General features: G+C 42.1%; 1 protein-coding gene across 1 annotated transcript in view; it reads left to right on the top strand.

Annotated features, from left to right (window-relative positions):
- RBPMS (RNA binding protein, mRNA processing factor) overlaps window positions 1-26,959 on the top strand; it is a 229,292-nt gene that overhangs the window by 96,598 nt on the left and 105,735 nt on the right. The window contains 3 exon segments of the mRNA XM_040418043.1: window positions 5,070-5,147; window positions 8,224-8,262; window positions 11,860-11,922. Of these exon segments, the coding sequence (XP_040273977.1) occupies window positions 5,070-5,147; window positions 8,224-8,262; window positions 11,860-11,922 (180 nt within the window).

The raw sequence follows: 26,959 nt of genomic DNA, 5'->3' as shown, positions 1-26,959 counted from the left end.
GGCAAGTATGAGTTTTTTTATTTTTCCTGCCATTTCGTGGAAAATAAATTAGTTACCACTAAACACGAGGAAATTCAGCTTCAGGAATAGAATTTTTCCTGAAATTCGGATCAAAATACACTATGTTAACTTTGATTCATTCTACATTAAAAATGAACATATGCAGTGGAAAAACACTTCAGCAGCTATTTAGCACTGTATAAACTTAAGGGGGGGAAAGGCAATGGTTCATGAAACCATTTTTATACCTACAATGTCAACCAGGGTTTTATTTGAAAGGGCTTTGGAGTTCCTTCAGTAAAACTGTTATGGACAGACACTTAAATGTCATTGCTTTACAGCCATCTGAAAGAAGCCCAAGTCCTGTCACCATGAAATGCAGGAAAATCTCCAGACAGCATGTTGATTATATTTATACACTATATGGATAAAGGTAATGGGGCACACCTCTTAATCATTGAATTCAGGTGTTTTATTCAGTCCCATTGCCACAGGTGTATAAAATCCAGTACCAAGTCATGCAGTCTGCCCTTACAAACATTTGTAAAATAATGCGGCTTTCTAAAGAGTGTGGTACTGTAAGAGGATGCCACTGTTGCTACAAGTCAGTCCATGAAATTTCTTCCTTCACAGATGTTCCATGATCTACTGTGCATGGTATTATTGCAAAGTAGAAGCGTTAAAGGACCACAGCAACTCAGCCATGAAGCGGCAGACCACATAAAGTTACTGTCACGATCAGTGGGGGGGGGGGACTCCACACTGAACACAGGAGGGAAGGGGAACAGTAACTGGGCCTGGAAACTAGAGAAGGAACAGGTCACCTCCTAGTCAACCCTAATCCGGGCCCTGACTACCTATCAATATGAATAGACCTTGAAGGTAGGAATATTCATATGCAGTATACCTAGGCCCTGATTTCCCTATAAGGCCCTGGAATAAGTTAAGGACCAAAGACAACCCATTCCTCCCCAGATGGATGAATGGAAGTCTCTGTGTCACGGCGGACGTGTACAGTATAAAAGATAACACACCAACCAGGCTCTGGACGAGAGACAGGGGAAGGGTCACCTCCTAGTTTATCCCTGACCTCTTTCCCTGCACTGCTCAGCCCACAGGCAGACCTTGAAGGTAGGTGTGCTGTGTCCTCCAGCCTGAACTGACAAAACCCTGAACTCCCTGAGATGGTCAAGTGGGGAGATAGGAGCAGCCTGCTCGCACAGAACCTGGATGGGATAGATGACACCAACAACCAAACAAGAAATGACACTTATCTTCTGAGAGCAGGAACTGACAGCCAACCTTCCCTCCAAACTTCCCAGACCTTAATGATCAGTATAATCTGCTCAGAGCACTTAGCTGGAGACCATTTAAACTAATGACTCCACCCAGTGCACCTGATGAGAGGTGGATCCAGCACGGCACCAAAACAAATACTAAACTCGTGCTGCTATCCTGGCCGACCTCCGCACATCGTCAGAGTGGGGCATGACACTCTGTCTCAGACCCAGATACAACAACAGGGAATATAACAAATACAAATAATGCGACACTTAACTTCTGTAGAGATGGAAGAACAGGAACACCAGGGATGACCTCACACCAGCTCAGCCAAACCCAAATTAAGCTATCTACCGCATAGTCAGAAGGGTGGGGTCAGACTATAAAGCGTAGAAGTGACGACCACTGAGCAACAGCTGAGAAAAGGGAAGATGTCATTAACACTGAATAAAGAGAAATCAAGGAGGCTGTGAGATTCCTCCACGCTCAGCCAGTCTCTCTGATCTCCTGACACCAGTCACCTGAGGGACCGTGACAGTTAAAGGGCAGAGTTGCCAAATGCTGAGGCGCATAGTACATAAGTCATCAATACTCTTCTAATTCAAATGGCAACCTTCCACTGGCATTAACATCAGCACAAAAACTGTCCCAGAAACTTCATGGAATTGGTTTCCATGGCCAAGCAGGTGGAAGCAATCCTTACATCACTAAGAATACAGTATGCTAGCAGCCCATTGCATTAGGGGTTAAAGGGGTATTCCCATCTTAGAAATTGGAGGCATATTGCTAGGATATGCCCCCAATGTCTGATAGGTGCGGGTCCCACCTCTGGGACCCGCACCTATGCTTACAGGGAGCCTGCAAAGCCCGGAGTAAGCACCTGCCCTCCATTGATTCCAATGAGAGTGAAGAAAATAGCTGAGCTCTGGCACGGCTATTCCCGTCGGCCTCATTGAAATGAATGGGAAGCACACTGCAAAAGCTCGGTCACTGCTCGATTCACTTCTATAGGGCTGACTGAAATAGCCGGGCCAGCATTCAGCTATTTTCGGAACTCTCATAGGAATGGATAGAAGCCAGCTGCACATGCGCAGTGCACCCTGCGGGACTTTGTGGGCTCCATTCTAAGCATAGGTGGCCCGGCTATGTGAGACCAGATGTGGGACCTGCATCTATCAGACATTGGGGGCATATCCTAGAGATATGCCCCCAGTGTCTGAAATGGGAATAACCCTTTAATTATGTGAGTGTTGTGTTTTCCTGAACTATTAATATTGATCCCATATGGTCATCTATCCCTATCTATCTAGGTATTGACTTTGTGTCTATTTTTTCCATTATTTATTTTAAGCAAATGTGAAGGTTTGAAAGGCAAAAGGTATTTACTATGGCAAAGAGCTAACAGTTTGATTTCCTGCCAAAATCACTCATGCCTGTCCATATGCTCCCTATCCTAAACCTTTCATCTTCAAATTAGGAGTAGCCGCCATAAAAGTTAATCATTACATAGAAGGATTTAAAGGTTTAGAAACATTCCTCAAGAAGACTGTTGTGTTTTTACTCTTTAAAAATGCCTTTCATAGCTCAAGGGTTTTGTTAGTTTTTTGGGGGAGGAGATGGAGATAAGAATGCACCTGATCTAGTAGAGCTATTGAAACCTGTACATGACCTAGATTAGGCGAACAGCCATACCTCTGTTTTATCCTCTTGTTTATGGAGGGCAATTTATTTCTCTCACACAGTGGGGGAGTCTCCTGTCCGTACACTTTTCTTGTGGTGGGATTCAGTGGAATGTTTTTAATGTGAATTTTACACTTCTCAACATGCAGCATATTCAAGCAATGCGTGTTATCAGTAGGTTTGAGTTTTTAGGGCCTTGGCAGGGTACCATGGAGTACTTCCTGTAAGTCTCCACACTGGACTGGTCTTGAGATTGGTCACCATTTTACATACTAAATTCAGTACTCTAGTGAGGGAAACAGGGTAGGGAAGAAGACAGAGGATCACTTTACACTGGGGCCAGCGGGCTTGCCCATAATGCTTTGCAGTCAGGCTCACAGCCAATCAGGAGGGAGGAATGCACTATGTAAGGTCCCAAGCAGAGACGTAATTCTGAGCTTAGACACTGATGTGATAGGACATGTCTGCAATGTCGGACAGGGGTACCTAGGGCCCACCAGTAAAATTTATTTTGGGGGCTCACCGTACAGATTCATTCAAAAATAATAAATAATTTAACAAGTTTTTTTATATGAACATAGACTGTTTGAGGTGCTGTACATTGAATATATGTATGTAGTGCAGTAAGTCTACTGTGTTATGTGCCACTTGTGTAGGGGGTGGGAGACTAGGGGCCCACCTTGCTCAAGGGCCCACTGGGGGATTCCCCTGTACCCCTGTGGGCCAGTCCGAGCCTGCATGTCTGTCACAGACACAGCAATCAGACACACATGACATTTTAGGGTCCTACAGCAACAGTGTTAGGGATTGGGGGGGAAATTAAAAAAGAGAGGAAAACGAGAGAGAAAAAATAGCCTAGGAGACCCCAGAGTGCAATACACAAATTTTCAGTGAACTTCAATTCAGGCCCGAAATGAATATGAAGAAATTCATTCATCTGTAGTCCTGATATTGCTTGCCGTACCCAGTGACCCAATATTGCAGGTTGTATTTATTGGCCCAGTGTTGCATGCCGTACTTACTGGCCCAATATCTGGCCCACCTCTTTGCGTCTGCCTCCGCTAAACCACAGAGTAAATGGTGGAACACTGTAGTGTTCAATTGTATCTGAATCCTAAGGACACTGATGCAGTTGAAATAGATACCGCTGCCAGGGGGATCCAGCTGTCAGGGGCAGCAGTGGGCTACCCGAATCCCTGAGGCACCACACAATTGTGTGGCTTGTGAAGTGGCCAAAACCACTTGGTCATCACCCACTGGATATGTGTATGTTTGGGGGGAAAAATTTCAGTCTCATGATTAGTGCTGAGGCTTCTGTGTCCACACATACACCATCATTTGTGCCTTATATGAATATATCATGGATACAGAGTGGCAGAATTACCAAAACTGGTGTAAAGGAAAACTGACTTAGTTGCCTTTAGCAACCAATCAGATTCCATCTTTTATTTATCAGAGCTCCTTTGGAAAATGAAAGGTGGAATCTGATTGGTTGTTATGGACAACTAAGCCAGTTTTCCATTACACCAGTTTGATAAATCTCCTCCAGAGTGTTTGTTCTGCTGGCCAATTCCCTGATGCCTTGACTCCCAACCATCCCCTGCCATCTTGTAGCGCCACCACAGGGGAAGGAAATAAATTTGCTCATTAAGGGCAATGATGCACATGCACTTCATGTCCTCTAGAGTGAGATACTCTTTGTAGTTTCTCCCCTCCTTTAAAACCCAGCCTTGATAGGACTTTTTCACAGCCACATTTTGGTTAATAGTATTGGTTGCTGACCCCATCCGAGAGCCCATCAATCTATACATAGTACACTATGCTGCAGGGATCAGCAATGTTCGGCACTCCAGCTGTGGTGAAACTACCACTCAGTATGCACACTTGGTTGTTCACTCCCATAGAAGTGAACTAGAGCATGCTAGGAGTTGTAGTTTCACAACAGCTGGAGTGCCAGAGGTCAATATATTTGTAGAAATGTAATTAAAATTGTCTGAAATACATTGCAGCAACATATGCAGATATTACCTTTTTCTTTAGACAATTAATAAAAAGAATAATTTATCAATGTTTTTTCATTTTTCTTCTTTTCTTTTGTCTTTTTATAGGTTAGGACGCTGTTTGTTAGTGGATTGCCATTAGACATAAAGCCACGAGAGCTGTACTTGTTATTCAGGCCATTTAAGGTAACTTCTCTTTTAATATCGCTATTTATATGGAAGGACTGTACTATGCTGCACGGGGTAACATTAACCCTTACAAGGGTTATCCTATAAGTAATGTAACTCAGACATTATATAACACTTGACAGCCTCTTTCAGGCCTGTATTTACAACTGGTGCCGACCCTAAGCACCGAGTCTGAATACTCCCTATCAGGGCCAGGATGAGGCAAGTGGTAGACAGAGTAGCGGCTGTCTGGGGTGGGCACAGGGATATACTGGGAATTTAAAGTGACCCTATGTTGTACGCGAACCCACATCGACAGGTGGTGGGGCCATCATGAGTAGTCGGGGTCAACTCAAGTGAGTGGGGCTAACACAAGTAGATGAGTCTAGCAATAACAGAAAGGGTCAGTATTTTGTGATACACCTTGGTATTTGGTTCTCTAGCTCAACCAAACAATAAAGCAAAGCACAATATACTGCCCCAGCAGCACCAAATACCACAGTGCAGCACAATATACTGCCCCAGCAGCACCAAATACCACAGTGCAGCACAATATACTGCCCCAGCAGAGCCAAATACCACAGTGCAGCACAGAATACTGCCCCAGCAGCACCAAATACCACAGTGCAGCACAATATACTGCCCCAGCAGAACCAAATACCACAGTGCAGCACAATATACTGCCCCAGCAGTACCAAATACCACAGTGCAGCACAATATACTGCCCCAGCAGTACCAAATACCACAGTGCAGCACAATATACCGCCCCAGCAGAGCCAAATACCACAGTGCAGCACAATATACCGCCCCAGCAGAGCCAAATACCACAGTGCAGCACAGAATACTGCCCCAGCAGCACCAAATACTACAGTGCAGCACAATATACCGCCCCAGCAGAACCAAATACCACAGTGCAGCACAATATACTGCCCCAGCAGAACCAAATACCACAGTGAAGCACAATATACTGCCCCAGCAGCACCAAATACCACAGTGCAGCACAATATACTGCCCCAGCAGAACCAAATACCACAGAGCAGCACAATATACTGCCCCAGCAGCACCAAATACTACAGTGCAGCACAATATACTGCCCCAGCAGCACCAAATACCACAGTGAAGCACAATATACTGCCCCAGCAGCACCAAATACCACAGTGCAGCACAATACACTGCCCCAGTAGAGCCAAATTCCACAGTGCAGCACAATATACTGCCCCAGCAGCACCAAATTCCACAGTGCAGCACAATATACTGCCCCAGCAGCACCAAATACCACAGTGCAGTACAATATACTGCCCCAGCACAACCAAATACCACAGTGCAGCACAATATACTGCCCCAGCAGAACCAAATACCACAGTGCAGCACAATATACTGCCCCAGCAGCACCAAATACCACAGTGCAGCACAATATACTGCCCCAGCAGCACCAAATACTACAGTGCAGCACAATATACTGCCCCAGCAGAACCAAATTCCACAGCGAAACACAATATACTGTCCAAGCAGAACCAAATACCACAGTGCAGCACAATATACTGTCCCAGCAGAACCAATTAGCACAGTCCACCACAATATACTGCCCCAGCAGAAATTCTTCTTCAACTGTGGTATTTGGCTCTGCTGGGGTAGTATTATATTACTGCACTTATTAACACTTTTTCTATATCTACAACTCTCTGGAAATTTGCTTTACATCAGCATTGTATAGGTTTTTTATTTCTGTAATCTATATGCTTTTAAAAGGGTTGTCTGAGACTATTTAAAATCTCAGACAAGTCCTCCAATAATGTATAATAAATTATTATGTCATGGTCCGCTGCTTTTTTTAAAACGTTAGTGGTGATGTGCCAATGAAGAGCACATGACCCCCGCAGCCAATCACTGTCCTCGGTGTTAGACCATTGAGGACAGGTATTGGCTGCAGCCGTCACATGCCGTGTACCACAGCAGAAGGACGGGCCACCGCCACTGAGAATGGCACTGGAGAAAGAGGTGAGCATACTCTCATTTTGTATTTCAGACTTTTGCAGGGCTTGTTCGAGATTTTTCATTATCTCAAAAACCCCTTTAACGGGGTTCTCCAGGAATTAAGAAAATGAAAATACTTAAATATTACTTTATTATAAATAGGTTCCTAAATATATTTCGTTCGTTATAATGGCTCGTTTTGTCTGGGGAGCAATCATTAGGAGAAACAAAATGGCCACCGTCCTATTAGTACAGATAGAACCTGTCCTAATCACACAGGAGGACAGGTTACTTCGCAACACTGAGATAAAGAGCTGCCTCATCCTCTTCTCTGCTCTGCTTGTCAGGGGTTATAATCCTGAATACAGAGGATTTGCAAAGTTATAGAAAACTGCGGCACTCCAATGTCATAGAAAACTTCACCTTTTATTTACACCGAATTCTGAAGTTTTCTATGACATTGGAGTGCCGCAGTTTTCTATAACTTTGCAAATCCCTGAGGAGTTCCGGAGGCCAGGACTCAACACTGTGGGCACCGCCACAAAACAGAAGAGCTGAAAGTATTCAGTGAGTAGTGCTGTCTTGTTCATATTTTTTGGAATACAGAAGATAAGATCTTCAGCTGAATCTATGTAGGAATGGAGTTCATGAGGAGACATGAAGTAGAGAGAGGAGGTGGGGATGTGGATAATGAGAAGCAGCACTTGTTGTACCCAGTCTCCATTATCTCACATTACCACTGTCCATCCTCTCTGTACTTCATGTCTCCTCCATTCCTACAGAAATTCTTATAATCTGTAATCAGGATCACAATCCCTGACAAGCAGGAGAGGAGGACGAGGAAGCTCTTTATGTCAGTGTTGTGAAGTAACTTGTGTAAGTCCTCCTGTGTGATTAAGACAGATTTTGTCTGTACTTATAGGACGGCAGCCATTTTGTTTCTCCTAATAATTGTTTCCCAGACAAAACGAGCCATTATAACTAATGAAAGGTATTTGGGAATATATTTATAATAAAGTAATATTTAAGTATTTTCATTTTCTTAATTCCTGGAGAACCCATTTAATGTTATAGTAATCAATAATTCGCATGCTGACAATATCCACTCTTTTTGTTCCAGGGTTATGAAGGTTCTTTAATAAAACTTACATCGAAGCAGGTAAGAAAAGTCCATGAACATGTTGGAGTACATAAATATACAGTGTATTACAGTATATACGTACAAACAAAAGCTTATTTTAAGATCTCTAGCCATATGTCTTGCTGCAGGTACCATTAAGGCAAACTAGATGCTTGTCTATATGTTTTTTGCTTTATTTTAGTGTTCTTATGTGCAGTGCCCAGGGCAGGATTACTTTCAGTACTTTGCAGTCATTAAAATAGTATCTTTTGATCAGCGCTTTTTTGCTGTAGACAATAATGGATTTTTGTATGGCATCAGCTCCCTTGATTTTTCCATACGATGCAGCTCCCTAGTGAACGGCTTTTCCAGTAAACAGGGATCTTAAAGTCATTCAGACCTTAAAGGGTTTGTCTCATTTCAGCAAATGGCATTTATCATGTAGATAACGTTAACACAAGGCACTTAATAATGTATTGTGATTGTCCATATTTCCTCCTTTCCTGGCTGGATCAATTTTTCACATTATATACTGCTCATTTCCATGTTACAACCACCCTGTAATCCAGCAGCAGTGGTCGTGTTTGCACACTATAGGAAAAAGTGCCAGTCTATGTGAACTCCTGTGGTTCCGGCCACCAGAGAGGCGGGCACTTTTTCCCATGGTGTGCAATCACGGCCACCACTGCTGGACTGCAGGGTGGTTGTAACCTCCAGAAACTAGCAGTATATAATTTGATGGAAAAATGAATCAAGCCAGCAAAGGAAGCACTATGGACAATCACAATACATGAGTAAGTGCCTTGTTGTACATGATAAATGCCACTTGCTGAAGTAAGACAATGCCTTTAATGGGATAGTGCAGTGCTTAGATATTGATGACTTTTCTCAGTATAGGTCATCGATATCAGATCGGTGGAGTTCCGACACCTGGAACCCCTGCAGATCAGTGGTTTGAAGAGGCCGGTGTGCTTTTGTAAGCGACGCATCCTCTTCACTGTTAACCTGCTGTCTAGATCATAGTGGCAGCACGGTATAATTACAGCTCTTCTCCCGTTCACTTGATGAGCACAAGCACTACGGCCACTTCAAACAGATGATCGGCAGGGTGCCAGGTGTCGGACCTCAACCGATGTGATATTGTTGACCTATCCTGAGGATAGGTCATCAGTATCTAAACTCTGCACAACCCCTTTAACCGATCAAAGCAATGGCATATACCATCTATGAAAGGAAACCCATTTAAATAATTTTACATGGCAGAAATAACAAAAGAGGAGTTACTACTTCTTCTTTCCTATACATCACTAATGTCGACAACTTGGATTTAAAAAAAATGTATGTGTGTCCTAAATAAAGCTTTTGGATTTTTTTTGCCTTCCAATTTTGGAACTTTCACTAATATTCACCACTGAACAAGAAAGTAAAGGGCTTGGTAAGGACATCAGACATCCTTCATTCAATGGATAATTTATTAGCCAAACAGATCACTTATATTGTCTTGACAATCACGTAAGCTCAAAAGTTAATAGAATGAAGCTAGGATATGACATTACTTCCTGCTTGGAGGGATCTGCAGCCCCTCCAGTGGATTTGCCAGCCCCAAATTATTGGAGTTCCTTTAACCACCAGGAATGCAGTGCAGCTTCTCCTTGATTCTCAAGATCAGTAGGGTTCCCAGAAGTCTTAACCCCACTGATCACAAAGTGAAGGCATATCATGGTATGTCACTATCACTTGTATCAGATGGGAATAACCTTTATATTCTGCTGATTAAGTAATTTGAATTTCATTAGACTTCTAATGATCTGTGTTCTACTGTCCATGGGATGGCAAACAAAGGAACAGATATGGACCTACTCTGTTACACTCTTACTTTAGCCGCACTTGTTGCTAGGTTTTAATATTGAATATATCCTTGTCCCTAGATAGCTTTTGTACATTTAGTCAGCTCACTCCTAGCAATCCATTATTCATATCAGATAACTGAAAGAAATACTGCGTACTGAAAGATTTGCTAATAATGTTCTTGGCCTGGACAAGCTGCTCATATGATATTCCATTTCACTACACAATTATGGGCCTTGATAAAATTCTGTCTTAAGCTGATCAAAAAAGCATATGCTGAACAATCGCATCTTTATTTCAAATCTGATCCTGTTATATCATATATTAAAAAACTATCAGGGGGAAATTTCCCTAAAGTAGTGATGAGATCTGCGTGGATCACAATTGTCTAGATGGTAACTGTAGCCAAGTTTCCAATCTGTGAGGTACATCAACATTTTGGCATTAAGTTATAGAATGTCAGTATAGAAAATGGTTGAAAGTTATTTTTCAATGGACTATTTCCAGAAGTAAGGATGCCGACAATAGTTTAACCATTGATTATGGAATGTTAACATGTTTCTGAGACCCATTTAGATAATTTTTTCCTACTACAGTGCTCTATAGCATACTACAGTGCTCCAGTTGTCCATGTGTTTGAAATTGCAGCTCAGCCCCATTTACTTGTATTATGCTATAGTTGAACTGCATTTTATATGTTTATTGTAATATATCCTGTTCATTTCGACTGTTATTGCAGTGCACTATGTAAACAGTTAATGCATAGCCAGCTAATACTGAGAGAGTTTCAACTTTCTATCTATGCCACTGAGAAGTTATAAATCTTAGACAGTTATTATAAGGGACTATGTGGCAAATATGCAGAGAATCAGCTGGACCAAAACTGCTGCATGCTGTGATTTGTGCCTGGCCAATTCCCAGGATTCTCTGCCGAAACTGGCTGCCGGATCTTAATGCTGGAGATGTGAAACTAACCTTAGTCATTCCCATAGACTTGTATTGAAACTCTATACAAGCCTATGACAGACTGAAATTGCCACATTGTTTCTGTTTAGGTAGCGCTTCTCCAATCTACCCCTCCCACTACAAGTTTCTAGTCCAGTTAGAAACTGTATATAAGGAGAGGAATTAGACCCTCTAGTTGTCTGTAATTAAGGACCAGTGTTTAGCAGGAGAGGCTCTGCCAGTCCATAGATGGGGACCAGTGTTTAGTAGAAGAAACTCTACTAGACTGCATAATTAACTAGAAGAAGATGCTGAGATGGGGATACTCTGCCACAGACTCTGGGTCACCAGCCGTTTGGCCAGGGTACTAGCCTTCTAAGAGAGAGGAAACGCTAGCTCTAACTTTTCCTCATCACAGAACCTTCTTCTGCCAGGGAGGAGGCTGAGAAGCCAGCTCACTGCCTTTCCCGTATAGTTTTGAGTTGAGTTCCTCCAGTAAAGAAGCACACTAGACTACTGCAGATGCTGACTCTCTGGACTTATTTCTCATTTCCCATCTCCTCCAGAGAGCAGCAACACATGGTGACACCTCGACAGTGTCCGACGGACCCAGCATAGCATTGGAACCACACCAAATCTGGCCACTGCACATGGACAAGAGGGAAGCTGTTTGTGGAGATAAAAAAAAAAAAAGCAGACCCTTAATTCTAATCTTATACATCACTAACTGTGACTTCTTTCTTCAATAAGCTTGGTGCATAAATAACATTGACCAAATTGAAGTACGATTTGTTCAGAGTATACCTGAACGCACTTTAATATGAACTTTTTTTTTATCCACAGCCTGTTGGTTTTGTAAGTTTTGATAGCAGATCAGAAGCAGAAGCTGCCAAGAATGCATTAAATGTGAGTAGTACTCATGCCTTCTGATACCAACTCTTTGCCTCTTTTTGATTTTAATTGTTTTATTTTTTGCTGAATAGTTTCTTTAGAAAAAAATAAATAAAAACCTTGTGCAACTTTAGTTTAATACTCTAGTTTGGACAAAAAGTAGTTGCCAACAAATGTACGTTCATCTTAAACTTTCTTGATCTACCTACAAGATGAATAGAGGTCATTGAGGGGTCCAGACATTAGAATGAAATATGCACTATTGGAGAAAAACATAGTATATCACTTTCCTGGACATATGCAGTGTAGCATGAAATAGTAATAATTTAAGGAACAGTTAAATGGGTTAACCAGCAGCGTGTTGTACCTGTTGAAAAAAATGATACTGCTCCCTGTCAGTTTGTTCCAACTCCCTGGCTCTCTTCAGCAGTCTTCTGGTCCCCAGCCTGTAGATTTCTGGACTGACAGGGTCATGTGTATGCTACTGCAACCAATGACTGACCTCAGCAGGGATATGTCCCTAAGAGGCACATGACCCAACAGTGATGTGCTGCTTGTGGATACGTCACCACTGAGTCCAGTGATTGGTTGCAGCAACGGAAGTGGCACCGTCCACCTGGAAGTTTTCAGGATAGGAAGTAATAGACAGGTGAAGGGAGACAGAATAGAGAGGCGGAGAGTGGATGAGTATAATTTTCTCAGTAGGTATAAGTTGCTGCTGTCCACAGTTAAAAAGCATCTAAAAGTTGGAAAACCCCTTTAAGGGTGACTTATTGCCAATATTTTCTATATATTGTATAATAGGTTTTTCAATCTGTAGTGTCTTGCACCCTTGGGTTAGTTTAGTGAGATTACCTCATTATATAAAATGAAAAGTAATGTGTTACATGGACTAAAATTAAATAGATAACCATATCTTGCCTAGCACAAGTTAGGTTTGGTCCATATTTCCATGGACCAAATAATTTTTTCATCACTCAGCAAGTGAGTGTCACGGTCCCTCCTGTGACAGAGGTGAGAAGATCGGATAGACTTGCTGCACGTGAGGCTATCTGACAGGTCTCTCTATTTTCCTCTTTGTTTGTTGTTGGTTGGCAGGATCTCACCTCTCCTCAGGTTCCGCTCGTTATCAGTGATGAAACCCTACACTCCGCCTCACACTACTGACCATGCGGTTGATATTTTCCTTTTGGAGTTGCTAGTGCCTGTTGGTCTTGGATCTCCCGCTTCTCTATACATCTTAAAGCTAATACTATTTGCCTTTTCTGTTTGTGGTTCTCAGGCGTGTTTAGGTTCTAGGCCTCAGAGAGAGGCAGGTTTCTTCGTCTGGGAAGGAACCAGCTGTCTCGTCTCCTGCTACCTATCTTAGGGCTCATCAGTTTTAGCAGGGCATAGGTATACGGCGTATAAGCATTTACACCATCAGTATCTGCTCATACTGACAGGAGTTGGGGAAAGGCCTAGGGATTACTAGAAGGTCACTATCCCTCTTCCTTAGCTTTTGAGGCCTAGACTGTTGTCTATTTCATTTGTATGCATCTAGTGTTTTCCTATTCCCCATTACCTGGTACATTACCTGGTACATTGGAAAGAATGATTTCTCCTAAAGCCCCCCCCCCAATACAATGCGTGCATGTGTTCTTAATGAGACAGCGAGGAGTAAGCTATTGCCAGATAACTTTGGAATAGGCTTTTCTCCCTGATGAGGATGGGGCAAGATGAAATCCAACATCCTGATACTTCCCTGCACCAAAAGGGAGTAGTTGGGATAACCCCAACTCTGTATCTTTCAGAGGACAGACTATTCATATTAGACTTTATTACAGTGCTCCTGAAGAAAGATCCCCCGTGCTTATGATTTGAGATTTTTGTAAAAAGATAAAAACTAACACTGGTTCAGCATGATGGGAGTGGAATATCAGCCTCTAGCTTACTATTATTAGGCCAGTCGTAAATGCTCATATATCAAGACATAATGGGGAATTTGTTATAGGCTGTACCTCACTTTTCTTGGGTACAAAAGTCACACATTTTTGTGCAATCTTTATTTTGTGCAAAAAGGAGAGACTTTCCACTTTTATGCTGCAATCACTACATTTTGGACAGGGCTGAGCAGTAGGAAATGGTCTGACAAGAGTTACTATAATTTTAACCAGAAACTAGCCTAAATTATAGTGCAAATCTATTCCAGCTTTTGGCTAGATCCCTCCACATGGCCAGACACTTACCTGCTGCCCAATGTTGGGTTCAAGCTCCTTCATTCCCCTGCCACCACTGCCATGATCCAGGCTTTGCTTGTAAACCTTCTGCTTGATGAGGTCACAGCACCGCTGTGGTCAGCCATTGGCTGCAACAGCCACATGATCCCTGTCAAACAGGACGTTTACCAGCATACAGTACAGTTATCGCCTTCAAAGAGTCAGTGTAAGCATGGCTCCAAATACTACTGTCCTTGAGTAAATAATGGTGTTAAATTTGAGAATAATGCTTTATAAAGTACACTCTTGCTGCATCTTCAGATGACAGATTTCATCAGCAAATTCAGATGACAGATTTCATCAGCAAATTCGTAATTAGTGATTTTGTTTATTAAAGGGGCATTTCCGTCAATTCTTTTTATCATGTATCAACAAGCTATACGTGATTTATATATGTAAAAAAATAAGTATTGGGTTTTCTCTATACAGTTTAATTGCCATGCAAACTAGTTCCTGTCCTGGCCCTTTTAGCTTCCTCCCCATGTATACTGATAAGTACGGCAGACAGGATCACTTAACATGCTGTGGAAACCCAGGAATGGTAAGGCATGGTGACTCCACTGCCCATTAGCTTACTTCCTACTACTACGTACTGATGGTGCCTCTTCTAGAGAGAAGCTGAGCACTTCATACATTACACTAATCTAATAAACTGTGCCTGTGTTTGTGGGGGGGGGGGGGGTCAAGGCCGGTCTTTATGTTTATATGTATGTCTCATTTTTTAGTCAGACCATCAGTGCAACCAGTGAGATAACCCCCGTCCCGAAGTGTCTCAGCACATCACACATTACATTAGTCAATGCAATACTTTTCTGTGGACATCTTTATTGAGGCTTTTGATATCCCAATTCTTCACCTATTATTAGATGAGGATTACCTTGTATCTTATACTTTTCCTACAAAACAGCAGTAAGCTGACAATAGGCTCCCTGTCCATATACTAGTTTTATCTCTCCGTGCAGTAATTTCTGTGAATAGTGTTTTGTATGAAGGCATCGTCTTGGGAGATTTGTGGGTAAGAGAAATGATGGCAAGATATAAAGAATTAAAATTGAATCCTCCTAAATGTTATATTGATGTATTTACGTAGTTCTGCTACAGTCTTGACTACCTAGATGTGATGAAACATGGGAAGGATATCATGACGCTGTGCGTTTGAGTCAGTAGACCTGCAGTCAGATGGGACACACTTCCTGAATCTGTATGTTTGGCCAGCCTAATAGGGAACAGATCAAAAGGAAACAATGGGGGAGGTTTATGAAAGGGGTTCTCCAGTTTTTTAACAAATTTCGTCTCTTCCCCCCCCCCCCCCTTTCCCTGCTGGACCTTTGTAGGGAAACACACCAAAGCTTGGTTCCAGTTCCTTCTGTCCACTGCTGTGTTCGCTGCACTTTGGTCCCAACTTGTAAACTTTTGGCCGAAACTAAGCGGTGGGGATTTGGCAAGTGTGCTTCCCTCCACGTGTCTGGTGGAGGAGTCAAAAATTGTTAAAAAGATGCAGAACCCCTTTAATACTTTTTACCACATAAGTAGTGTTAAAAAGCAGCAAATTATGGTGTATGCCATATTCATGCCTTAATTCACAACTTTTTGTGCTTCTTGGGAATAGGGGGTACGCTTAGCTGAAGGGAGAGAGACTCCCACGGCCTACCAGATTTGCCATAATTTACTCCAGAAACTAGGCGCATCTCACTCCAGTGCACAGGAGATCAAGGCTGGAGCAGGGATCGCCAGTCTTTATAAATCTCCCCCATTGTCTGTCTTTGTTGCCAAAAGCAACCAATCACAATGTACCTTTCATTTTTCAATAGCATTATTAAGAAAATGAAGGTGTGTTGTGATTGGCTGCTTTAGGCGTCAAAAAACATGTTTCTTTTAGTCAGTTTTTTATAACTCTTCTCCTTGAATTTTGTATCCTTTTTGTTATGCATCTGTAATATGGAGGTCGTGACCTGCTTATAGGCCCATACTGTACTTTCATGTGTCTCTGATTTTATGCTCCATCGCATGCTGTATTATGGAAGTATTCCTTTATTTCGTGTGGTTAATCTTCCATTATGTGCTAATACTAAATCTTCATTGACACTAGTTTGTTTTCTACCAAAATATCTGCTTTGGGATTTAGTTTGAGATGTGACTCACAAATATCCATGTCGTTTCCACGAAGACAATTTTATGGTTTGGCTCACATGTATGTAATACACAATTTAATACAGGTGTTTTCCTCATGCTAGCACATTCTCACATGAAGTTTCACAGTGCTAGAAAGTGAAATTATCTGAAACATATGGCCATTTTTCTCCATTTTCTCCAAGTCGATGAAATGTGTTGGATGAGCCTGTTAGCATTTGTACTAAATGACACACACTAGGAGGACGTCATGCCAGAGAAGATAAAGCAGTGTTCTTACACCAAATTTGCTGGCACTATAAGGAACTGCAGTGCACACCATATTTACCACTCCCTGGGCCCTGAAAATGAATCTATTTGTCCTCCTCCTGGGCCCTTTCCTGAGTTCAGGCTCTGTAGCACCGCTTCCCTTGCTTCCATAGTACCTACGCCCCTGGTTGGTATATAGTCAGAGAAAAGTGTCTGTCCTTGCACTACATTTATCATCCAGCCTGAGCCCCTGTGATAAATCTGGTTCAGGTCTAGACAGCTTGTCTTTAGCTTACCTAAAGGATTAGTAATCCTATTTTGAGAAAAATGCTTTGTTTTTGCAACATTTTATCCAGTTTTTTTGTGCTTTTTTTAATGCTGCATCCAGATGGCAGCTGAAATTCAATAGAGAAATTTTTAAATATATTGCAAAGATTTTTTTTTCTTATATTAGTCATTTTATTCTTGCCTTTTTCCGTGATAATGTTGCAAAAATTAAAATCGTTCTATTCATATGAATGGAACTTGCAAAAATCCAAAACAACCACCTGCAAATGAACGGAACTGATTTTAAGACATTTAAAAAAAAAACTGAAAAAAAATGCATACTAAAAATGTCTGCAAAAAATAAAACCTTGTTAAAAATGTATTTAACTGTTATCAAATTCATTGTTTGGTTGGATGGTGTGAGTTAGAGTATCCAAACATGAATTTGGCTCTGCCGCTTTTTTACCATTAAAAAAATGCCAGGATAAGTGTAAGCAATTCCTTTTATCACCCAGAACACTTTTTTTGTGGTGGTTAGTGCAGTGCTTTTGGCTCACACACTGATTGAAAACATTGACTGTGCGAACTAGGCCTTAGGCTTCCTTCACACGTAGATTTTTGGGCTTGAAAAAATGCCCTAACCTTCACATTTTTATACGTGACGGTTTTTGTTTCTTTGTGATATATTTCTGATACGCATTTTTTTTTTCACAAGCCGTTTCCCATAGGCTTTTTTGGGGAAAACACATCTGATAACCATGCCCAGAACGTACTACATTGTCCATTCACACGTCCGTTGTTTCTTTCCTGATCTGTTCAGTTTTTTGCGGAACAGATCTGGACCAGATCTGTACCCATTCATTTTCAATGGGTCCTGAAAAAAATCGGACAGCTCAATGTCTGATTTTTTTTCAGGACCCATTGAAAATGAATGGGTACAGATCTGGTCCAGATCTGTTAAGCAAAAAACGGAACAGATCAGGAAAGAAACAACGGACGTGTGAATGGACCCTAGAGAATATGGAACGAAAATAGAAAAAAAGATGACACTAAAAATGCATTTCATAATTGACTATTACTATTAACCACAGCTAATGCTGTTGAACACCCCTTTTTTTGCTGCAAAAAAAAATTGCGTGATGCTGCCCTTTCCTTCTCTGCTGTCAGTACTTAGACACACAGACTGGTTGCTAGAGACTAGAGATGTCCCAAACTATTCGCCGGCGAACATAGCTTGTTCGCGTTCGCCGCGGCGGGCGAACATATGCGATGTTCGGTCCGCCCCCTATACATCATCATTGAGCAAACTTTGACCCTGTACCTCACAGTCAGCAGACACATTCCAGCCAATCAGCATACCCTCCCTCCCAGACCCTCCCACCTCTTATCAAAAAGCAAGGACAGCATCCATCTTAGATTCATTCTGAAGCTGCAGTGTCACAAATTTGACTAAGTTGTAATCGCATTGCGATTAATACAGGTTATATTAATCACATTGCGAATTCAACTTAGAGCTGGGTTCCTAATGGTTGTATTGCTAGAATATAACGAAGATTGAGAATATAGTGCTATATTCTAGGGGCGTAGCTAGAAATGCATGGGCCCCATAGCAAAAAAAATGTATGGCCCCCCCCTGTGCCATCCACAGATCCCCCTCCCCTAAATAGTGCCATCAACAGATCCCCCTCCCCTAAATAGTGCCATCCACAGATCCCCCTCCCCTAAATAGCGCCATCAACAGATCCCCCTCCCCTAAAGAGTGCCATCAACAGATCCCCCTCCCCTAAATAGTGCCATACACAGATCCCTCTCCCCTAAACAGTGCCATCCACAGATCCCCCTCCCCTAAATAGTGCCATCCACAGATCCCTCTCCCCTAAATAGTGCCATCCACAGATCCCCCTCCCCTAAATAGTGCCATCCACAGATCCCTCTCCCCTAAACAGTGCCATCCACAGATCCCCCTCCCCTAAATAGCGCCATCAACAGATCCCCCTCCCCTAAACAGTGCCATCCACAGATCCCCCTCCCCAAATAGTGCCATCCACAGATCCCTCTCCCCTAAACAGTGCCATCCACAGATCCCCCTCCCCTAAACAGTGCCATCCACAGATCCCCTCCCCTAAACAGTGCCATCCACAGATCCCCCTCCCCTGAACAGTGCCATCCACAGTATCAGGTGCCTCTCTTCCCCCCTCATGTGCCAGTATCAGGTGCCAACCCCCCCCCCAGGTGCCAGTATCAGGTGCCAACCCCCCTCCCCCATGTGCCAGTATCAAGTGCCCCCCGCTCCCCCCATGGCAGTAACAGTCGGGTATTAAAAAATATATATACAGTCATGTGAAAAAATTAGGACACCCTTTGAAAGCATGTGGTTTTTTGTAACATTTTTAATAAATGGTTATTTCATCTCCGTTTCAACAATACAGAGAGATTAAAGTAATCCGACTAAACAAAGAAAACTGAAGAAAAAAGTCTTTTCAAGATCTTCTGTAAATGTCATTCTACAAAAATGCCTATTCTAACTGAGGAAAAAGATAGGACACCCTTGCCCCTAATAGCGAGTGTTACCTCCTTTGGCTGAAATAACTGCAGTGAGACGGTTCTTGTAGCCATCTACCAGTCTTCGACATCGGTCTGAGGAAATTTTACCCCACTCCTCAATGCAGAACTTTTTCAGCTGTGAGATGTTTGAGGGGTTTCTTGCACGTACAGCCCTTTTCAAGTCACCCCACAGCATCTCAATGGGATTCAAATCTGGACTTTGACTTGGCCATTCCAGGACTCTCCATTTCTTCTTTTTCAGCCAATCTTTGGTTGATTTACTAGTATGTTTTGGGTCATTGTCATGTTGCATGGTCCAGTTCCGCTTCAGCTTTAATTTTCTAACTGATGGTCTCACATGTTCTTCAAGCACCTTCTGATACACAGTAGAATTCATCGTGGATTCTATGATGGTGAGCTGACCAGGTCCTGCTGCAGCAAAGCAGCCCCAAACCATGACACTTCCACCTCCATGCTTCACAGTTGGTATGAGGTTCTTTTCTTGGAATGCTGTGTTTGGTTTACGCCAAACATGTCCTCTGCTGTTGTGTCCAAATAATTCAATTTTGGACTCATCTGTCCAAAGAACATTATTCCAGAAGTCCTGGTCTTTGTCAACTTTATCGCTGGCAAATGTCAGTCTGGCCTCGATGTTTCTCTTGGAAAGCAAAGGTTTCCTCCTTGCACACCTCCCATGCAAGTTAAACTTGTACAGTCTCTTTCTGATTGTAGAGGCATGTACTTCTACATCAACAGTAGCCAGAGCCTGCTGTAGTTCTCGAGATGACACTTTAGCTTTTTTGGATACCTCTTTTAGCATCTTGCGGTCTGCTCTTGGGGTGAACTTGCTGGGGCGACCAGTCCTGGGCATGTTGGCAGTTGTTTTGAAAGCCCTCCACTTGTAGACTATCTTCCGGACAGTGGAATGGCTGATTTCAAAATCTTTTGAGATCTTTTTAAATCCCTTCCCAGACTCATAGGCTGCTACAATCTTTTTTCTGAAGTCCTCTGACAGCTCTTTTGCTCTCACCATGGTGCTCACTCTCACTTCAACAGTCAGGAGCACACCAAACTAAATGTCTGAGGTTTAAATAGGGCAAGCCTCATTCAACATGCAGAGTAACAATCTACTAATTATGTGCACCTGGTGTGATATACCTGTGTGAGATCTGAGCCAATTTAAGAGGGAATACATGTGAGGGTGTCCTATCTTTTTCCTCAGTTAGAATAGGCATTTTTGTAGAATGACATTTACAGAAGATCTTGAAAAGACTTTTCTTCAGTTTTCTTTGTTTAGTTGGATTACTTTAATCTCTCTGTATTGTTGAAACGGAGATGAAATAACCATTTATTAAAAATGTTACAAAAAACCACATGCTTTCAAAGGGTGTCCTAATTTTTTCACATGACTGTAAACACTTCTACTTACCTCCATGTCAGCTATGCGATGCAGCCTCTTCCTGTGTCCCGCCCTGTATGTCCATATATGGAGTCAGTGCTTGTATTTCAGAAAAGTTTCTGCTGGGATTCGAACCCACAACCTTCTGTATCAGAGGAAAAGCATCTAACCACAAGACCATAAGAGATGCCTTGCTGCTGACTGATATCTGCTCATATATAGAGATATAGCAGAGCTGAGTGTGCTGGGACAGCTGTCATATAGAGATATAGCAGTGATGGGTGTGTTGGGGCAGCTGTCATGTGTATAAATGTACACTTAGCCAGCTATAACAGTAGAAGTCACATATTTTTTCAATCAGTTGCAATGCCTCCTTTATGGCTGTGAGGGTAAATGCTTTGCCTCTGATACACTGATACATTGGAGGTTGTGGGTTTGAATCCCAGACACATCAGGAGACTTTAGAATACAGTAAGATTAGATCACATTAGCGAGGGGGCCTGAACATTAAGACTACTGCTGTGAAGGGGCCCTGAACATTAAGACAAGAATCGATATTTAACTAACTTGAAAATAAACTGTCGGGCCCCGAAGCAGCTGCTTCCCCGGTAGTTACGCCACTGCCTGTGTGTGTTAATAAAAAAATAAAAAAATAAATAAAATGAATGCGGTCCGGACGGGCCCCCAGTGGCGTAGGGCCCCATAGCCACTGCTATGGTTGCTATGGTGATCCCCACGCCACTGCTATTCGTTATATTAGTCAATTCTAGCAATACAGCCATTAGGAACTCGGATCTAAGTTGAATTCGCAATCCGATTAATACAGGTTATATTAATCGCATTGCGAATTCAACTTACCACACTCTACGTCAACTACGTAATTTTCCATGGGAGTTTTGCCATGGATCCCCCTCCGGCATGCCACAGTCCAGGTGTTAGTCCCCTTGAAACAACTTTTCCATTACTATTGTGGCCAGAGAGAGTCCCAGTGGGTTTTAAAATTCGCCTGTCTACTGAAGTCTATGGCGGTTCGCGAAAATTTGCATAAATTCACGTTCGCCAACGGAAAATTTTATGCTCGCGACATCTCTACTAGAGACACACTTTTTTTTTTAAGTGGAAATATGAAACAAAAAACAGGTGTCGTATCGTTCTGTATATTTTGTTTGCCAATTGTGATCATCCTATGTCTAAAATTTGCGACCACTTTGTATTGGATTAAAATTAGTGGAGCGAAGAAATCAAGGAAATGAGTAAAGCACTCTTCACACTGCTTACTGGCTGAGGAGTGATATGTCTAATATAAATGTGTTAGTCTGAAATCAGTCTAACAAAGGTATTTATTATATTGTTTCTGTTTTGGTAGAGCAAAAGTGATTTTTTATTTTTTTTTTATCACTTTTTGTCACACTTTCAGCATGGCAAGTAATAAAAAAAGTTACCATTACTTCCTTTGGAAACTACTTGAGTCACGATCATTATGGCTATACCTCCCGTTGTCACTTTTACAAAGCTGGCTGTCACTATCTCTCCAAGTAAAAGAAACCAGATGTTGGCTACCAATCTGTCTTTTTCTTGAGAGCTGTTCTCTTCCCCCTACATCACAAATGAACATGAGATAAAGTAGGTGCTTCTTATTTCCGAAGTACTTTTGGAGAAAGCTTCTCCCTGTTTATTGCAAAGTACTTAGGGGATGAGGACCAATGTTTATGCTAATGCACATGGAAGTAAGCAAAGATCAGGTATTGATAAGTGCCACCATTTGAAGTATTTGGGCCCCATGAGGTCCAATGGTCAGGGCCTTTGAGCTACTTCCATGCTCTGTCTGGTAACCCATGAGGTCCAATGGTCAGAGCTATGTCCATGCTCCATCTGGTAACCCAATATCACTTGTGGGAGATCTTGTCATGTCTTTTTAGGTTTAAAGGAGGATTGGAGCATAGCTTAAGGTGCATGTAAGTGAGTGGATAATCGTTTAGGCAATTAACGACATGATTGATTTTAGTGATTTAAATCCAATGACAGACAAGCATCTTCATGCCAAGATTATCGTGTAAAAAATATGTTTGCACACAATCGTTTACTCCTAATTGAGTGTCGTTAACTGTATAATGACAGCAACAATTTACATAAACACGTCTCACATGATGTATCTTTACAGCAGCACAAGTCAATAATGACAAACCATAGTTTATTCATTCGCGTCGAACAAGCTTTTTTAGTACAATTGTTCAGTCGCTATATACACATAGTTGCCAACTGTTCCAATTCTGGCACGACTGTCCCTGATTTTCCCAGGAAATTCAGGCTGTCCCAGGCCAAAAATGGGTGGAGCTAATGTAAACCCCACCCATAAGTGGGAAGTCCTGGGTGGAATTGGCTGTTCCTGGGGCAGGGCTTACTCCCATTTTACCAACTAAACATTGGTAAGTATGCATACATTTACACTGCACGATTATTATCGAACATGAATCATTAGTGTTCAATTTTTAGGATTATCCACTCATCTAAATGTTCCTTTAAAAGGGTTGTCTTACAAATACCACCCTTGTCCAAATGCCCTATTAGGGTATATGGACATCATTGAAGGGTATCTTCCACTCGTGACCCCACCCTCCTCACCATTTGAGGCATATCACTCTGGTAGTCCAGGCCTATTGGTACATTTCATTTGAATGAATGGTGTGCATTGCCACATTGTATGTTCAGACGTGGCTCCCACTAGCAATAATAGTTAAACATCAGAGTTTTAGAAGACGAACCCATGACAATTGACGTTTATTTAAGATATTCTTAAAGGAGAAGAGAGACCTTCCCAAATATTACCGGTACTCTGCCTATTTGCAGATATATACCTATGAAACCGGCTGACCTGTTACATGTGCACTTGGCAGCTGAAGGCATCTGTGTTGGTCCCATGTTTATATGTGCCCACACTGCTGAGAAAAATAAAGTTTTAATATATGCAAATGAGCCTGTACGAGCTATGGGGGAGTTGCTGTTGCACCTAGAGGCCTTGCTGCCACACCCTCTGCACTTTGGTTGACAGGGACAGGCAGTGTTAATGTGATTTTTCATAAAGTCATTGAAAGTGGAGAGGGCATGGCAGTTGCAGAAAGAGCCTCTAGGTGTAAAGGTAACGCCTCCATTGCTCCTAGAAACTCATTTGCATTTATATTAAAACTTCATTTTTCTCTGCAATACAGGCACATATGAACATGGGACCAACACAGATGCCTTCAGCTGCCAAGTGCACATGTAACAGGTCAGCCAGTTTCATAGGTACAAATCTGCTGACAGATGCCCTTTAAGTCCAAAACAAAGATTATTTTTTTCTTAAACTGGCCTCAGCATGCTTTATTTAGTCCTTGTGCAGAAAAAGGCTGCCTTCCCTAGCTATTAGGGTAATCCGGACTCTCACAAGCTATGACCTGTTCTTCCCCAGGCGCAAAGCCATGTGTGAGTAGATTACACATTTCTTAAAGGGGTTAAGAATGGGGCTGAGCTGTGCCTAGGCCATGTGACCAATTGCCATGATGTCACTGGCCTTGGGTAAAAAGCAAGATGGCTGCGGTGCTCACAGGAGCATCGGGGCTTTCTCAAACAGTTAATAGCTGTCTAACAGCCCAACGATTAGATGCTGATGACCTATCCAGAGGATAGGTCATCAGTTACAAAGAGTTGGATAACTTCTTTAAGGATCCATCACAGATGGCACCTAATGAAGCTCGTGGAGTGGAGCCCCCCCCCCCCCCCCCCGATATTTCTGTCAACCAAAGGGAGAAAACTTCCCCTACCTAAATACATCCTGATTACCTGAAATATTGCCCTCTGTGACATAAATCTAGCTTTTAGTAACTGCACTGCTAGAGTATATATCTGCGATAATGGATGCATTCATAGCAGTGTAAAAAGCAGGACTTGAATACATCTAAAAGATAAACCTACTTTTCTGACGGGACAGGCCTCGATAAAGTGTAACCTATTGCAATCAGAGATATCAAACTGCATTCGGTGATTGTTACTAGTAGTGATGAGCAGCATAGGCAATATTCGTTTTCGCGATATTTCGTGAATTTTTCGCATAATATTCGCAATAAATTTGAGAATTCTAGAATTCGTGATCTCCAGTCATTATTTTCGCGATTGCACAAATTCGCACTAATGATGTGCATATTTTTGCGCAATACATGCAACTTAATATTTTATCAGGTCTGAGTAGATATTACTGATTGGTGCACTAAGTATTGTTGTGACATCACAGCACTATTTCTGTAGCATGTATGTATGGACAGCATAGAAACAGTAATTCCTATCACACTACCTAACACCCTGCACTGGAACCTATCAGCTACACTATATCACTATCTAACCTACACTGACTATCTCCCTCTAACTATCTGTATTATATATATATAAGCTAACTAACTATCTAATGTAATTGGATAAGGAATAGGATCCAGATGAAAGCACAGAGCACAGCAATGTCACTGCTCTCTCTCTCAGAACTGCAAAAAAACAGCAGAAAATGGCTGCTGGGGAGGTTCTTATATAGTAAGAGGTAGGCAACTTTCCTATTGGTTGCTAGGGATGTTGCTAAGCTCAAAGACATTGCAGGCTTCTCATTGGCCCACAAGCAAGAAGGGAGGTTACTGCTGAAAAAAAATCTAGAATATTTGTGATTACGAATATATAGCATTATATTCTACATCTTCGCGAATTCTCGAAGTGCCGATATTCGCGATAAAAATTCTCAATTAGAGTATTCGCAATCAACACTAGAAGAAGCCAGAGGGCAAACATGCACTTGCATAGAAGATCCCTAGAATAGACAACCTTATTATCTCTTCCTTGCACTTGCTGAGTGATGGGCAATCTGAAATATGCTACCAATTTCAACTATGGCACATGCTTTTTGTGCCTTATGCACACTCGAAGATGCTTTTGTGCTGGAAAACTAGCAGTGTGGCCTAAAATCATTGCTTTCATGGTTGTAACGTATGTTTGTCTAGCCAGAATCCTCCATCAGTTATTGTTTTACACACCTCTATACATCAGCGATAAATCAATTGACCTTATTACTTGTGACACATGATTTTGTATGACTGTTAATTGCAGCATTTATGTATTCTACTTCCTGTCCTGGCTCTTAAAGGGATCCTGTCACCATGAAAATGCAGTGCAATCTGCAGGCAGCATGTTATAGAGCAGGAGGAGCTGAGCAGATTTATATATAGTTTTGTGGGGAAAGATTCAGTAAAGCTCGTAGTTTATACATTTAAACTTCTGCTCATTCTGACCTTTGAAGTCGCGTGGTCCTATTTAGTGACTGCCAGCTATGACTAAGTATACAGAGACAGCAGTCAGTTTGTAAGACCACCCACATGACTCCCAAGGTCAGAATAAGGTCCGTTATTGAGTCAGCAGAGCGTTGGTGACTTCTATGCACTATGGGGGAGATTTATCAAACTGGTGTAAAGTAGACCTGGCTTAGTTGCCCATAGCAACCAATCAGAGTCCACCTTTCATTTGCCAAAGGAGCTGTGAAAAATGAAAGGTGGAATCTGATTGGATGCTATGGACAACTAAGCCAGTTCTACTTTACACCAGTTTGATAAATCTCCTCCAATGTGCCTCAGCACCCGGAGACTCGACCCTGTAACTTTATCTAGCCTGCCAATTTGTGGTTGAGTTGCTGTGGTTCCTGAACAATTCCACTTTGTAATAATACAACTCACAGTTCATTGTGGAATATCTAGGAGGGAAGAAATATCACAAACTTGCAGGTGCAGTGCTTGCATCCTGTTACAGTACCGCACTGAAATTCTTTAAAGGGGCTGTCTCACTTCAGCTAATAGCATTTATTATGTAGAGAAAGTTAATACAAGCCACTTACTAATGTATTGTGATTGTCCATATTGCTTCCTTTGCTGGCTGGATTCATTTATCCATTACATTATACACTGCTCGTTTCCATGGTTACAGACCGCCCTGCAATCCATCAGTGGTGGTCACGTTTGCATAATATAGGAAAAAGTGCCCACCTCTCTGGTGGCCGGGGCTGTCCGAGCCTACATAGGTTGGAGCTTTTTCCTATGATGTGCAAACACCGCCACTGCTGCTGGATTGCAAGTTGGTCATAACCATGGAAACGAGCAGTGTATAATGTGATAAAAAAAAACTATTCCAGCCAGCAAAGGAAGCA

The sequence above is a fragment of the Bufo bufo genome, chromosome 2 (genome assembly GCF_905171765.1).
Source record: "Bufo bufo chromosome 2, aBufBuf1.1, whole genome shotgun sequence".
NCBI lineage: Eukaryota > Metazoa > Chordata > Amphibia > Anura > Bufonidae > Bufo > Bufo bufo.
Note: the sequence above shows the minus strand (reverse complement) of the source record. Positions and strands in the feature narration are given on the sequence as shown.